Source organism: Kogia breviceps, chromosome 5 (assembly GCF_026419965.1).
Source record: "Kogia breviceps isolate mKogBre1 chromosome 5, mKogBre1 haplotype 1, whole genome shotgun sequence".
Classification (NCBI taxonomy): domain Eukaryota; kingdom Metazoa; phylum Chordata; class Mammalia; order Artiodactyla; family Physeteridae; genus Kogia; species Kogia breviceps.
Window position 1 is genome coordinate 81298340 of NC_081314.1, and position 14788 is coordinate 81313127.

Genomic DNA, 14788 nt, shown 5'->3' on the forward strand with positions numbered 1-14788 from the left:
AAACTCCCCAAACCTTGAATCTGCACCCCCAAGATCTTGAGCATTGAGGAAGGTGACAGGAGGGGATCCCAGAAGATGAGAGGAGGGTTAGGGAGCACGAAAGATCAACCTCTCCTTCCGTCATGTGGGTCCCAGTGTCTAGGAGTGAACAGTGACTCCCCGGGACCCTCAAGAATCATCAGCCCACACAGTGGGCTGCCAGTGCCTGACCCGGAGCTGGTCCTCCATTGGGAAGGAGGCCATGCAAAGCAAGGTAGATACCCACATGCATCGGCAGAGCTGCGGGACACATGCTCAGCTCTCTGTCCACGTGGGGGTGACATATACACGTTCCCAAACATGGGCCTGCAGGCACAGGTGCCCGTCAGGTGGAGCCCACATACCTGCAGTTGATATACACATACACACAGAGACACACATGTCCCAGAATAGATTTGTACTGATCAGCAATCGGTAGGGTGGAATGGGAAAGTTACAGGTCTTGGATTCAAGTAGACCCAGGTCCCAACCCCTTCCCCTGCTAGCCAGCCCTGTGAGTTTAGGCAAAATTACTTAACCTTGATGAACTTCATTTTTCTTACCTATAAAAACAATGCTGGGCTTCCCTGGTGGTGCAGTGGTTAAGAATCCTCCTGCCAGTGCAGGGGACATGGGTTTGAGCCCCTGTCCGGGAAGATCCCACATGCCGCGGAGCAGCTAAGCCCGTGCGCCACAGCTACTGAGCCTGCACTCTAGAGCCCGCGAGCTACAACTACTGAGCCCACGTGCCACAGCTACTGAAGTCCGGGCACCTAGAGCCCGTGCTCCACAACAAAAGAAGCACCGCAATGAGAAGCCTGCTCACCGCAACAAAGAGTAGCCCCTGTGTGCTACAACTAGAGAAAGCCCATGCACAACAACGAAGACCCAACACAGCAAAAAATAAAGAAATAAAAACAAAAAACAATGCTGACCCCAACCTTTCAGAGCTGCCATGAGTAAGTGAGATGGATTGTGTCTACGGTAGGGTCTGGGGCATGTGTCAGCCCCTGAAGTGCAAGTAAGATGGCCAAGTGCAGGAAATAAATGCGAGACCCCAAGAGCCCAACACTGCATCCCGGAAACTCCTGGGTCTCCCTCTCTTCCCTTTGCAATGGGCAGAGCAGTGCTCTGAACCTCACTGGGCTGTGTGGGGACGAGAAAGATAGTGGCTGCGAGTCATGGAAGCTAGAAGGTGCTGCATACGACGTGGTTATTATCAGGCAGTCACCTTTGGCTCTCAGATCTGCCCCTCCACTTCCCCTCCTCTGAGCAGAACCTTCTTGGCTGGTCAGAGCCCAGAAATGCCAGCAGGTGGCAGCCTTGTGGGGTCGGAGGGCTGATCTGCTGTAAGCCCAGCACAGCGAGCCTGGTTGCAGCCCCTTTCCTGAGCAGAGGGGCCTCAGCTGGTCACGAACAGCTTTAACAGTGGGCTGAAGAATCCGGAGCCCTGTCCACCCAACGGAGGAAGAAAATGGGTCACCGTCGTAGGGAGACACCTGTTAGGTTTTTAATAAGAAAAGTTCTGATCTGAGGGCATTCGCTGATGGGTACGGATTGGAGGGTGTTTTCATTTCATGAGCAGGTGAAAGGGACATAGCAGGTAGGGGCATCTTGTGAGGAGAAGGAATAACCACCTCTGTATTAAGGGAGCATGGAGTCAGACTCAGGGTCACTGGGCAAGCTGACCGGGGCCACAGTCTAGACCAAGGGGCTCCATCACAGCCCTTAGCAGTGTTAGTCTTCACTCTTCCTTGACTGAGTGATCGATTGATTGTATAATTTTTGTAATATACTTACAGAAAAGTAGTCCTACTTCTGGATGCCTACTGTAGCTATTGCCCAGAAGATTCCTTTTTTTTTTTTTTCCTTTTTAAACAAGAGCTGGAAAAATAAAGTGTGACCAAAGTGGGGGAGGGCCCTGCCCTAAATCTAGGTCTGGTGTGGGTGTGTTAGGGTCACAGCTTAGCCCAGGGTCCTGTCTTCCCTGGGGTCAGCCAGCCAGCCCATGGCCAAGTTCCTGCCTGCCCTGCCCTCCTCACAGCCCTAGGCTGGGCAGGCCCTTGGCCCAGAAAGCCTCTTGATCTGTACTGATCCCTTGAATTCTTCAGGAACCGGGTTGGTGAATGCAGTTGCCAGGTATCACTGATGCTACAGAGCAGCCCTGCCAGAGCTGTCCTGCGGTGAGTACCACCCAGGGGCTGGCCAGCCAGGCCCCGTGCCACCACCCACCCACCTAACTCCTGGTCCCAGCAGGCCCAGCCCAGCAGCCCCAGATTGTTTGTATCCTCCAGTAGAGGCTGCCCGAGCCAAATGGGAGAGATTGAAAGGGGAATGAGGGAGGGAGAGCAGGGGAGGAGAGGGGGGGTGAAAAAAAAATTTTTTTTTTTGGCATACACCCTTATAAGGCTACTGAAGTCATTACCGATGTAACAAACCAACTAAGCAAGCAAGCGCCTCTCACCAAAGTTCCCTTCTATAAACACGGCCTGGCCAGCCCCCCTCCCCTCTGCCCTCCCTCCCTCTCTGGGGATTTGCTCTCCCCTGACGTCTCTTTCTTACCCAGCCCCTTTTCCTCCTGCTACTTTCCTTTTTCCCTTCACTGGTCACAGGGGGAGGGAGCCTGCCAGTGGTGAGGGCCTCTGCAGCCGAGGAGCTGGCGCTGATGGTGGTGGAGGTGGCGGCTACGGGAGCCTGAGGCCCGGCTGGCCAGCAGGAGGGCAGGGCGGGCCCGACGAGGGAGACGGCGAGGGCGTGCGCGGGGTGCTCACGAGGCGCGTGGAGACGCGGCAGCACACGGAGGAGGCCATCCGCCAGCAGGAGGTGGGGCAGCTGGACTTCCGCGACCTCCTGGGCAAGAAGGTGAGTACCAAGACCTTGTCTGAAGAGGACCTGAAGGAGACCCCAGCCGAGCAGATGGATTTCCGCGCCAACCTGCAGCGGCAGGTGAAGCCGAAGACTGTGTCGGAGGAAGAGAGGAAGGTGCATAGCCCCCAGCAGGTGGACTTCCGCTCTGTCCTGGCCAAGAAAGGGACTCCCAAGACCCCTGTGCCTGAGAAGGTGCCACCTCCAAAACCTGCCACCCCAGATTTTCGCTCGGTGTTGGGTAGTAAGAAAAAATTACCTGCAGAGAATGGCAGTAACAACTCTGAAGCCTTGAATGCCAAGGCAGCAGAAGGTCCCAAGCCTGCAGGCAATGCCCAGCCTTCAGGATTTCTGAAAACCGTGGACAATGCCAAGCCGGCTGAGACCCCCAAACCCTTGGGTAATGTCAAGTCAGCTGAGACCCCCAAACCCTTGGGCAATGGTAAGTTGTCCGAGGCCCCCAAACCGGCTGGGAACGAAGAACTTAAGAAGGAGGTTAAGAATGATGTGAACTGCAAGAGGGGCCATGCAGGGGCCACAGATAATGAAAAAAGACCTGAGAGCCAAGGGACAGCCCCAGCCTTCAAGGAGAAGCTATGCGATCTCCGTGTGGTGGAGGGTGAGAAACTGCTGCTCCAGTGCCAGGTGTCCTCTGAGCCCCCAGCCACCATCACCTGGACACTGAATGGAAAGATGCTCAAGACTACCAAGTTCATTGTCCTCTCTCAAGAAGGTAACACGGTTGGGGCTGGGAGGAAGGGTAGCTCTGCCCCAGCCACTGTCAGCTCCTGGAGCCCTGGCTTGTTGATGGTGTTAGTAGCCCAGAGCCTGGGTGGGAAAGGCTTCTCTCTGCCCCTCACTCACAGGATTGGTTCCTGCCACACTCCATGGCTGGGGGACAGGGGTGGGTGCCTGGTCCCGCAGGCACATTCCCCGATCTCGGCATCTGTCTGGCAGAGCCCCGTCATGGCACCCCTAGGCGTGGCTCCTCAGAGCAGGCCTGGGCTAATGCCCGGCTTTGGCCCAGAGAAGGCTCCAATCATAGGCTTGGAAATGGGGGCACTGGGGCTAGGGCTGACCAGGGGCTTGGGGCTGGGAACTGCCTCTGAAGCAGTATTTAAGGTTCAGGTCAGGGTGTGCAGTGACAGGATGTGATTTGGGGTCGACAGCTTAAGTCTTGATAGCATTGTGTGTTTGAAGGGACCCGAGGGGGGAAACCAAATCCCCAAGCAGCCCCTACAGCACACACTCACAGGCGGACAGAGCCACTCGCTTCCTAATTTGGATGAGACTTTTGTTTGCTGGTATTTCACATTCTTGGGTTGTGGAGAGAAGAAGGGGGGCCCTAAATCCTGCCATCTGAGGCCTTTCAGGGTTTGGAGTTCTCAGATGTGCCAGTTTAACCTAGAGGAGAGGTGGGGATGAGAGGGCTATTTTCTCTGACCCCTCATTTGGTTTGAAATGTTTCCGTAAATCCCAGTCCTGGATGGGAGCTCCAAGGACAGCAGTCTTCCCACGCCCCACTCTGGTGGCCGGCCCTAGGATAGAGTCTGGCCTGACTCGAGGCTGATGCTGGTAGCTCTGGACAGGGCAGGGCACAAGCTCCCGGGGACGTGGCATTTTAACCTTGAGGGGTAGAGGGCAGTCAGGGCAGAGGCCCTAGGAGACAGGTCCTGTCAAATCCAGATCAGCTGAGACAGAAGCACTCCCCCGCCGCTGTGCTGCCTTCCTTCCCGTCCTCTGAGTGCACCCCTCTCCACCCCTCCCTCACCCCTCATCTGGCTTTCTTCCTTCCTCTTAAAAACCCTAATGAAGCATTTGAAAATAGCATTATCCCTCTCGGCTCACGATGGAGTTTCTGTCTTTATTCTGCAGCTCAGACAGCAAATCTGGAACAGCTGAGCGTTTTGAATCTAACTGCTAAAGGAGTAGAGGGGAAATTGGCCAGGAGAAGAAAAAAAGGGTGTCTTTTCTGCTAATGTGTTGACACCATAGCTTTTCCACATGAAAATCCTCAGCTTGGTAGGGGCCTCCAGAAGTCATCTCATCCATCCCCCTGCCTCTGCTAGTTCGGCCTTTCCACACACAGGAAGGTATGGGGGGTCACCATGGTGGCATGAGATGTCCAGGGGAGTGGATGCCAAGCCTTCCTTGCCACCTCTGTGGGCCCCTCCTGTTGGAAAGTTTCGGGTAAAACTGACCCGAAACCTCGACCAGGACAATTTCCCAGGTTACCCTGTGGTGACCTCACAACCACTACACTGCCTGTCTAACAGAGAAGTTAAGCACTTTGCCCAAGGCTGCACAGCTAGTTAGTAACAGAGCTGGGATTGGAAGGCAGGCAGTTGAGTTCCAACGCCTAGACCGCTGTGCTCCATCCCCTCTTAGTTAATTCTTGTTAGCGTGTCCGCATCCTGGTCCTTCCCTGATCAGCTCCCCGAGAGCGTTGCCTATCAAGGGAAAAGGCTCATGGCTGTTTATTCCGCAACACTGCCAACAGTTTTCAGGAGGCTGGAAGACTGGCGGCGCCCTCTGGGCTTGTGAGTTTCTGGTATTTTCACTGCAGTAGAGGAAGCTGACCTTGAAACGGGCCTGGTCTCAAAGCAGCAGCCACACTCTGTCCACTGCCCCTTCTCTAGCGCTTCCCTGTCCAAATCTACAAGAGCCCGGGTCAAACACAGACCCAGGAGAAAACCTGCGGTAAAGCCTTGTCAGTGACCACTTCAGGAGGCTCCGCTGCAGGGAGTGGGACCTCTGAGAGGTATGAGTAAATCTGCTCTCGATAGATCTGGAAAGAGAGGACACACACGCACAGTGATAAACCTCTTCCAGCCAAGCGCTGATGATGAGCTGCTGGGAGTGAGAGGAGAGGGAGCTGAGTGCTGGGCCGCAGGGAGAGGCTGGTGGTGAAAGAGCAGGGCCTTGATCTGAAGTGTGAAGGCAGGCAGGGCTCACAGCAGGAGAGGGAGGGTGTGGGCTTCCCAAGCAGGAACGCAGGCAGCAGCCAAGGCAGGCCCGCTCCCAGCATCATCTGGGCTCGAGAGGGAGGCGCGGCCCCATTCCATCCTCTATCATGCTAAGGAACTCCATTCTAAAGGCAGTAGGGAGCCATGTAAGAGTTGGGAATGGAGAGCAATAGACACAAAGCCTGGTTTACGGGGGGGTTTTCATTGATTCTGGGCCCAAAGACAAGGAAGGAGCTTACCGAAGAGGGTGGGGAGAAAGGTGGTGAGGCCTGGACGAACAAGGTAGCCATGGCCACAGACAGGAGATAACCAGTGCAAGAAGCAAAGGCAGAATTAACAGAACCTCTTGCCTGGCTTGGAAGGGTGGGCGGCTGGGGTAAAGGAGAGGAAGGGGTGGAGGAGCACTGAGTGTCCGTGTGTGGGTGACTGGGTCACAATGATGGCACCAGTGGAAATAAGGAAGGAAGCTGGTATTTTGAGGGGTTTGTAGGGAGAAGGGGGGTTGCTAAGTGGGTTTCCCCATCCTTCACACACTACTGAGCATCCTCTCCACCCCCGCCTCCCTGACTCCCCTTCTGTTACCTCATCTAAGATCAAGATTCGCTTCCTCCAGGACTCCTTCCCAGACTGTTGTCCCTGGGGCCTCTGGCCATGACAGACTCTTGTGCTCGTCCCCCATCAATGTGTGTGTCTGTGACCTACTGCTGGTGGGCACTGTTGATAGGTTTCAGGGGTGCTTCTCTGAACCCTGTACTTGGATAGGGCTCATAGCCCACAGGCCCCCCAAAACATGATTATGTCCACTCTGTCTAGCACCAAGGAGAGCAGGAGAGGTGTGATGGCAGTCAGTTGAGTTGACTGTTCATTCTTGGAGGGACCTGTGGAGATGTCCTTGCTCTTCTTGCATCCCCCAGAACGGCAGGGCAGATGGTGCTCACTTACAGCAGCTGGGCCTGCCCTCCAGGCCTGCAGAGTGGCCTCACCAGGCCCCTTCTGGACCTGCAGCAGCGCTGCTCAGCCCTCGGCCCAGGACTGGGAGGCCCATGGCTGGCCAGTGAGCTCTGCGCTGCTCCTGAGAAGTGCTTTCATCTTTATGCCTTGTTTCCTGTCGCCGGGCCAGGCTTCTGTGCCTGGCAAACATTTCTCCCCATCTATGAATGAGGGTTCATTTTTGTTGCTGCTGTCAACCGATGATTCATTTTTAATTGCCTTCAGTGTGCCTTCAGTGTGGGATCTTGCAAAGGCTTTTTCAAAACCTGTGTAAGTCCAATCTACAAAAACACAAGGATTTATACAGCACCTACTATGTGTGAGGCTTCTAGCCCTTTTCATTGTATGCATAATCCACTTGAAGAATTCTGAGTTAGGCATTTTTTTTTCCCTTTTAGAAACTATACTATCTTTTTCAATGGTAGGTTATGTTTGATTAAGTGTTCGTGACTTTCTGTTGCATAGATCCTACCAGATCACCTGCTCCAGAAATATGCCTTGGACATTCTCAGAACGGCAATTTTTTGTTTTTAAACTGACTGCATTCCAGGCTCAGGAAAAACATTCATAACAGTCACAGTCACTGCCCTCCATGATCTAGCGTGGGAGAGAGGCTGTGTTTCAGTAATGGCCTTGGGAGACAAGCTCTGATAAAGGTGAACTCAGGGCACAGAAGAGGTCCACCTATGGCCAGGGGTGCTTAGAGATGGCAAGGAAGGCACCATCCCTGAGGAGGTGACCTGGAGCTGAGTTGTACTGTCCCGGCATGCCGGGGGACCAGGTCAGGAGACACTGCTGACTGAGGGCAGCCTCGGAGCAGCGCCTCTAGGGCTTGGGACCCCTCCCTCTACCTCGTACACCCCATGCCTCCTCTCCCCACACACTCAGAGAAAGCACAAGATGGTGGAGTGGTCTTCAGACTCTGTGGCCTTGAGGGGCTCTCCCAGGGACCGGTCTAGCTGAGCTCTTCATTGGATCCCTGGTTCCCATCCCCCTAACCTTCCTCTCAAAATTCCCCACCAGGCTGCGGCGTCTCAAAAAAAAACTCTGGGAAACAGTTTTTCTTCTGGAGGTCAGGAATAAGCTGTCCCACAGGAAATACCAGATGCTTCCATCTGGGCCAGCCCAGCTTCCAAGCCTGCCGGGGGCCCTCCCCCAGCCCACGCACATGGCCAGGGGTCCAGGCTCTGAGCGGCTTGGAAAAACTGCCTTTCTGATGCTTTCCCCCCGCGTGAAGGGCAAGGGCTGTGGTCTACATGCTCCACCTCTCCTGGGGGTCTCGCTACTGTTTTGTCCCATTTGGGTTTAAGGCTGAAGGCAGCTGGGGGACTGAAGATGAGAGACAATCAAGGATCCAACCAGGATGTCTGTTGGCAGTAGGAGATCTGCTCCCCGAGCCTTAGCCTCAGACTGAGGGAAAATGGCAAGATGGGGTCCGTTTCTTCTAAGCCTCAAGTTTGGGGTCAGAGGTCATCTTCGCATGCCCCTGCCCTCCCGGATGAATGGAAATTCCTCTCTCTAGAAGATAGTAACCCTCATTCCCTGATTCCTGAGCTTCGTAGTTTTTGCTTTCACAACAGAGTTCCTAAAAATCCAAAACCTAACTCCTTTCTGCTGCAGTGTCTGCAGATTCCGTCTCCTAGCCACAATGGGAAGAGATCCTGAGGCATCGCCGACCCCGGTGGTGGGAGAGCATAGTGAGGTCCTTCTGAGAGGTGGGGTCTCAGCGAGAGTGTAGGAGGGAGGGGAGCAGATCAGCCATCCTGCCCCAAGGGGTCGACAGGACTGAGGTTTCCCTGTTGAAGACCTTACCCATGTGCCAGGAGGTAAAGAGAACTATTCTGTCTCTGCTTTCTCCTCCAGCCTCAGTGAGGTTCTCTGGGCAGAACTGACGTCACCCTTCCTCTCTCTGAATATCCTGGTATTTGTTGGTCAAGTCTGTGCATCTGTCTAATGGGGGTGCGGGGACTTTTGAGATCAAAGACCATGCTGCTTCGCATACACACCTGGGATGCACACAGCTCTGCCCGCTCAGAGCCAGTGACTTGTGCCGGGCAGTGTGGCGGAAAGGGAGGTGTCCGCGGCCAGTGGCTCCAGGCGGCAGGATGCACGTGGCTCCGGCTGTATCCTCCTCCTCGTATGATGACGGCTGCCCTGACGACAGGGCAGCTTTGGGCAGGACGCCGTGCTGCTGGCTTGTGTGTGTGTCCGATGGCAGGAACGAGGGTACTGCTGCCCTCCTGCCTGGCCCAGCAAGCCCAGTCCTCAGATGTGTCTCCCCACCCCCTAAGGGAAACTCTCCAAACGTGTCCACCAGGGAAGTAGCCAGCCCTGGGATGAGAGAGCTAGGATGGGTGAGGACCAGACTTCTGTTCATACCCAGCCTGACCCCTCCTTCCCCCAACCAGGCCAGAAGAGGTGTGCTGGGGCAAGGGTAGCCCCGTGGAAAAGAAGGCCATCCCTCTCTTAGGGGACCAAAGGACCCTGCACTGAGAGAGGCAGCCCCACAGAGCCCCTCTCCCAGCCCAGGGCCCCTCATCGGCCATGATTCTCAACTCAGATACCATTCCTGAAAAGCCAGCTCCAGGGTCCCAGGCTGGTCACTGTCTCCTCCCAACAGATCTGCCCACAGGCCAGTGTCCCTGCTGGACAGGGGCTCCCGCCCTCCCCCCTCACCTCTTTGTTCAAAATGCCCTTTTCTAGGATGCATTCCCAGAAGCATTGCTGTAAGCAGGGCCGAGTGTCCTCACCTGCCACTGTCCCTCCCACAGTCTGCAGACCCGAGTCTGACCACTGCTTGTCTCTCTTGGTGACATCCAGTGTGAGGGCCTGGGTCCATCTGCCCCGTCTATTGTGCTGATGCTCTCCCAAGGCAGAGGCTGTTTCTCTCTCTTCTTCTTACCTTTCTATCATATCCCCAGGAGAGAACTTGCTGGGGTGGGTGGGGGGCGGTTGGGTATATTTAGGGATCAGTTATTTTGGATCTGGGTTATCAGCAAAAAGTGCCTTGGCTTTGGTTGGGTGAGCAGGTTGGTTCCCACAGAGCCTCTGATTTCTGGGTGTGTGAATAACACTCGCTCTGATGCTCCAAGTGCCCGGCAGGTGTTGGGCTCAGACCTGGTCCACTCAACACATGTTCCTCTTCCTGCTCAGGCTCGCTGTGCTCCGTGTCCATTGAGAAGGCCCTGCCCGAGGACAGAGGCTTATACAAGTGCGTAGCCAAGAACAGCGCCGGCCAGGCTGAGTGTTCCTGCCAAGTCACCGTGGACGGTAGGTCGTGCCCACCTACCCCTGCCACACATAGAATCCCCCTTTCTCAGCGCCCCCTTCCCACCGTACCTGAACGGGGGCTGCAGCCGAGGCTGCCATCCCAACCTGAGGCGTTCACTTTGTGGGTGACAAACCATCTTCTGCAGAACAACGAGACGGGAAGGAAAGTAGGAGCTCTACTTGGTGGTCCCCTGTGTCCTCACAGCCCTGCCCCCGGCTGGGAAGAGGGCTGCTCACCCCCCTACCCAGTCCTGACGCCCACATGCCAGGCAGGGACGGCTGAGACAGGGCAGGAGGAGAAAAGACACACCCACAGGAAAATGACTACATAGTATTTTACAAGCCGCAGCGAGCACGTGTCAGTGCCAGCTGAACAGAGCCGTGAGGAAGAGGGGAGAGAGTGAGGTCCGAGTGGGGACACTTCCTCCAGGAGGTGAGTAGGGGCTGAGGCTTCGGGTAATGGGGACAGGCCTGCCTCTGCAGTTAGAGAAAAGTAATCATAATACAGCAGAGGGAGAGGAAGAGACGCGTGGAGACGGAGAGGCTTACCAGATCTGAGTGGAGTTTCTTGTGAGGAAGGGGCGAGTCCAAGCTGTGAGGAACGGGGATTTGTCCTAAAGAAATGCAGGTAGTGTGTTTGTGACTCTCCTTTCCTCCTCTGTGTAGGGTTAGAATTAGAGGCTTGGAAGTAGATGGTTTAAGCCACCACCCTCACTTGACGGGATGGGACACCCAGGCTGTTCAGAGAGGGAAAGCTTCCCTCATGAGGTTCCCTGCTCTATTGAGGGCCAAGCCAGGGCCAGAGTCCCATCTTGGGACTTTCAATCCAGTGCCCTTTCTTGGTATTTCGTTACTTGCCTGCAACTGTCTGAAAAGGTAGTTTGGGGAAAACAATTTCTTGCCCTTGAAATGCCTGGTTAGTAACTATCAGTGACACGTTAAAAGCTAGTGTCCAAATAAGGCATCTTGAAGACCAGCTTTGTTGTTCCTCTGACTTTGAATGTAATCACTTGACTTCTAAACCCCTAACCTGTTTCACCCCCATTCCACAAGATGTGGAATCATTGTCTCCATTCTGGATTTTGTAATATGATTTCCTGATCATAAAAGCCGACACCCGTGATACATAATGAGTGGGAGAAAAGAAAAGAGAGTCTTAAAAACAAAAGTCTTTTAAAAAAACATAATGGCAACACAAATCAACTTGTCAGTAGCCAACAGTAAACCTGAAACTATAGAATATTGTGGGTGTCTCCCTGGAGTTCTGTGAATGTGTTTGTCACAGGGGCTCTTGAGTCTAAGGAAGCAGATTCCATGGGTCAAAGTGTATGGTCAGTTCAGAGGGGGGCTTGAAACACATGTTTTGAGGCTAGGGGCTGCTGCTTCTGATTACTCTTGTCACCCACCCAGGTCAGAGTTCTGCTTCTTTCCAGACAGGTACTGCAATTTAAAAAACAATGTTTCTGGGAACTTGACCCCAGAAACCTATCTCTAACAACGCCACACTTGGGACCCATGCTGGTTCCAGAAGGAAGCCCCGCCTGTTAATGAGGTTATCTGCTTTGGGAATCCCTAGCCTCTTTGGGTCCTATTTACATGGCTAGCTGAAGGCAGGACGGGCAATTCATTCTCCTTATCTGCAAAGTGTCAGCACCTTTTCCAGAAAGAGCAAATGGCTCATTTTAAAAAATTTCCTTTTTCCTAGAGAATACATTTGGGGATTCTTTTTTTTTTTTTTTTTTTTTTTTAAGGTTTGGGGAATTCATTCTGCAACTTAAAGGGCTTTCTTTGCCCCTAACTTGGTCTCCTTCTAATCTTGGCCATCATAATGTATCTATGGTTCCTTCAGAGGGGCCTCTGCAGGGTTTGGCCTCAGACTACAGACTGGGATGTGGGTCTTAGGAGAAGTGCTAGGAAGGGGATGAGAGGGAGACCAGCTGAGATAACAGGGCCAACTCTGGGTTAATTGGGGGGGGGAGGGTTGTATTTTTTCAAAGAGAAAAAGGGAAGGGCAGCCCCCCTCCACACCCACTCTTTTCCCTGTTGCTACACCTGGAGCTATGTTCTTGTCCTTCCTGCCACATTTAGCTTTATCTTTCCATCAAGAGCCACCTCTGGGCAAATAGGAAAGGACTACAGGCTCCTGAGCTGCTCTCCCACCCCCTTTCAGCATCTTTCCCCTTGTACTCCTCTCAGCTAAATAGGCTTCAGGTCCTGCTCTGTCCCCGATCCTCTCATCTCTCCCCGCACCCTTAGGCCATAGTACCTGGCTTAGAGGTCCCCGTGGGCCCATGCACCCTTTGATATTATAGGCAAACTTTTATGTGTTTGTGGATTAGAGCATTTTTCTGAAGAAAGGGTCCACAGTTTTTAAACAAATTCTTAAAAGAAGTCATGAATTAAAATACAGTGAAGAACCACTTGCCCTAAGAAGTAACCTTGACTGAACTTTGAAGCCTAGTTTTTGGGCAGGGTCTTCCATTGCTCTCCATCTGCAGCTGCCCTGCTAAACCTCTGGATAAGACCAGTCTTGCTTCCCTCCTAAGGGGCTGCAAGGTCCTTCTCCTCTCGCGGTGGGGACCACAGCTAATGCTGATGTCAGGCTGGCCCTGCCCCCGACAGTCACTCACTATCACTCACGTAGGCTGTGCTGGACACCATTTAGACTATATATCTGTGGCTAATAGAATGATGTATTTCAAGACCTCACGAAAATGACTTTGGCTCATTGGCTGTTCCGTATTAGCCACACTACTTCTTCCCTCTTATAGAAAAGACAGAGGGAGGTAGCCTTTATAATGCAGCACATCTGGCTCTTTTAATCCTGCCTTTTGGGTTGTTTCCATAAGAAAAAGGGTGCTCTGTGCACTTTCTTGATTATGGTCATACCGCCATTCCTTCCAGGTTAGCAGCAGACATGTCAACTTGTACCACAGAAGGCAGCTGAAGCCTGGGGTCAGTAAGGACTTGTCAGAAAACTCACCCAGGAGGAGAAAAAGCTGACCTTCAATGGCCAGAAACTCTTGTGCATTTTTAGTTTATGCAGCAGTTGGGCAGGGTATCTTTCTCAGTGGGAAAACCCAGGCTCAGCGAGGGTCAGCAGCCTTCCCCAGTCACTCAGACGGTAAGCAGGAGATGCCGTTTCCCTGGGTGTCTCTGATCCCAAAGCCCAGGCCCTTCGAGCCACCCTGCACAGGGAGTCACATGACTTCCTGGCATGAGTTACCCTGGCAGGACTCCAACCCAGGTGTGTCTGGTTCCAAAGACCGCACCTTTCCACCACCCGCACGGCCTCCCTGTCTAGTGAATAACATGGCAGTGCCCACTGTCCGAGAGATCCAGGTCTTCCTTACCAACAGCCCTTCTTGCTGGGAAGTGTCCTTCTGCACCTCTTGCCCGAGTGGCCCACTGCCTCTCATTCAGACCCAGGTGAGAAGTGAGGAAGCAAAGCCCTTTGTAGGCCCAAATCCCAAGACCGGGCAGATCAGGCCACCCTTCCCAGCCACCTTGCCAAGGGCATCCGGCCTCAGCTACCAGTGAGATCAGGGGCTTTGTAACCATGGAGGCTGGTGTGTGCGTTTGGTAGGAGGTGGCGTTCCCATGGGCCTTCTGTCAACCCGTATGTCAGCACCCGTTCTGCTGCTGGGGCTGGGGTTAAAAGCAGTGAACAAAACAAGTTCCTGTTCTCAGAGCCTTTACATTCGAGTGAGGGAGAGACAAAAAAACGGATGAACAGATATGTCATACGATCTCAGGCAACAACACATGCTGTGAAGAAAGCAAAACAGGGTGATGGGGGAGCGTGCTATTGTTGGAGAGGGTGAGGACTCTCCGAGGAAGAGGCATTTGAACAGAAGCCTGAAGGAATTTGGGAAGGAGTCCCAGCAGTAGCACGGCAGAGGTGAGGAACAGGAGCAAAACCCTGAGCTGAGACTGTACGGGAGACACTCCCAGAAGGAGATGTAAGGAGGCCAGGGTGGCCGAGCCCCGGGCCAGGGGCAGAGCGGTAGGAAATGAGACAGAGGAGGACCAGATCTGCAAGGCCATGTAGGCTGTGACCAGGACGCTGGATTTTATTATAAGTGCAGTGGGACAGCCCTGGCCGTTGTAAAGGATCACTCAGGCGGTGACCAGACCCAGGAGGGGTAAGAGGGAGAGCAGATTCGAGGTTGCCATGATAGCCCAGGCGTGAGATGATGGCAGCTTAGACTCTATGGAAGAGGTGGGAAATGACCAGATTTATAATGTTTTGACAGTACAGCTGATAAGATCTGTTGATGAATTGGAAATAGACAGAGAGAAAGAGAAGTCAAAGGTGACCCTTGGTTTTCGTGAGGGAGCACAGGTCAATGGTGGTACCACCTACTAAGATCAAAATGGGTAGGGGTGAGGGACAGTCAAGACTTTCGTGTGTGTGAAGTTTAAGGTGAGGAGGGAGGTCGGGGTTAGAGGCAGGACATGAGGAGCCATCTTCATGAGGCCACTGAATGCCCTGGGAGTAGATGAGGTCCCCAGGGGTGGATGTGGATGGAGGAGGGAAGGAGAGAGTCCAACACTGACCAGTAAGGCAGGACAGAGGTCTGCGAAGGAGACGGAGAAGGACTGGCCATGGTGAGACAGGAAGAAATCAAGCAGAGAGGGGTGTCCCAGAGGCCAAAGGGTGATCATTTCAATAAGAA

The 14788-nt window shown here is 53.6% G+C and overlaps 1 protein-coding gene across 8 annotated transcripts in view; it reads left to right on the forward strand.

The window, feature by feature from the left end:
• Positions 1–14788, forward strand: part of MYLK (myosin light chain kinase) — a 281962-nt gene that overhangs the window by 195042 nt on the left and 72132 nt on the right. For 7 of the 8 annotated variants that reach the window (XM_067034429.1, XM_059064332.2, XM_067034430.1 and 4 more), the window contains 3 exons: positions 2130–2201; positions 2631–3616; positions 9993–10109. In XM_067034429.1, the coding sequence (XP_066890530.1) occupies positions 2130–2201; positions 2631–3616; positions 9993–10109 (1175 nt within the window). Of the gene's footprint in view, positions 1–2129; positions 2202–2630; positions 3617–9992; positions 10110–10466; positions 10543–14788 lie in introns of those variants that run through there. The other variant, XM_067034436.1, reaches the window with a different exon arrangement.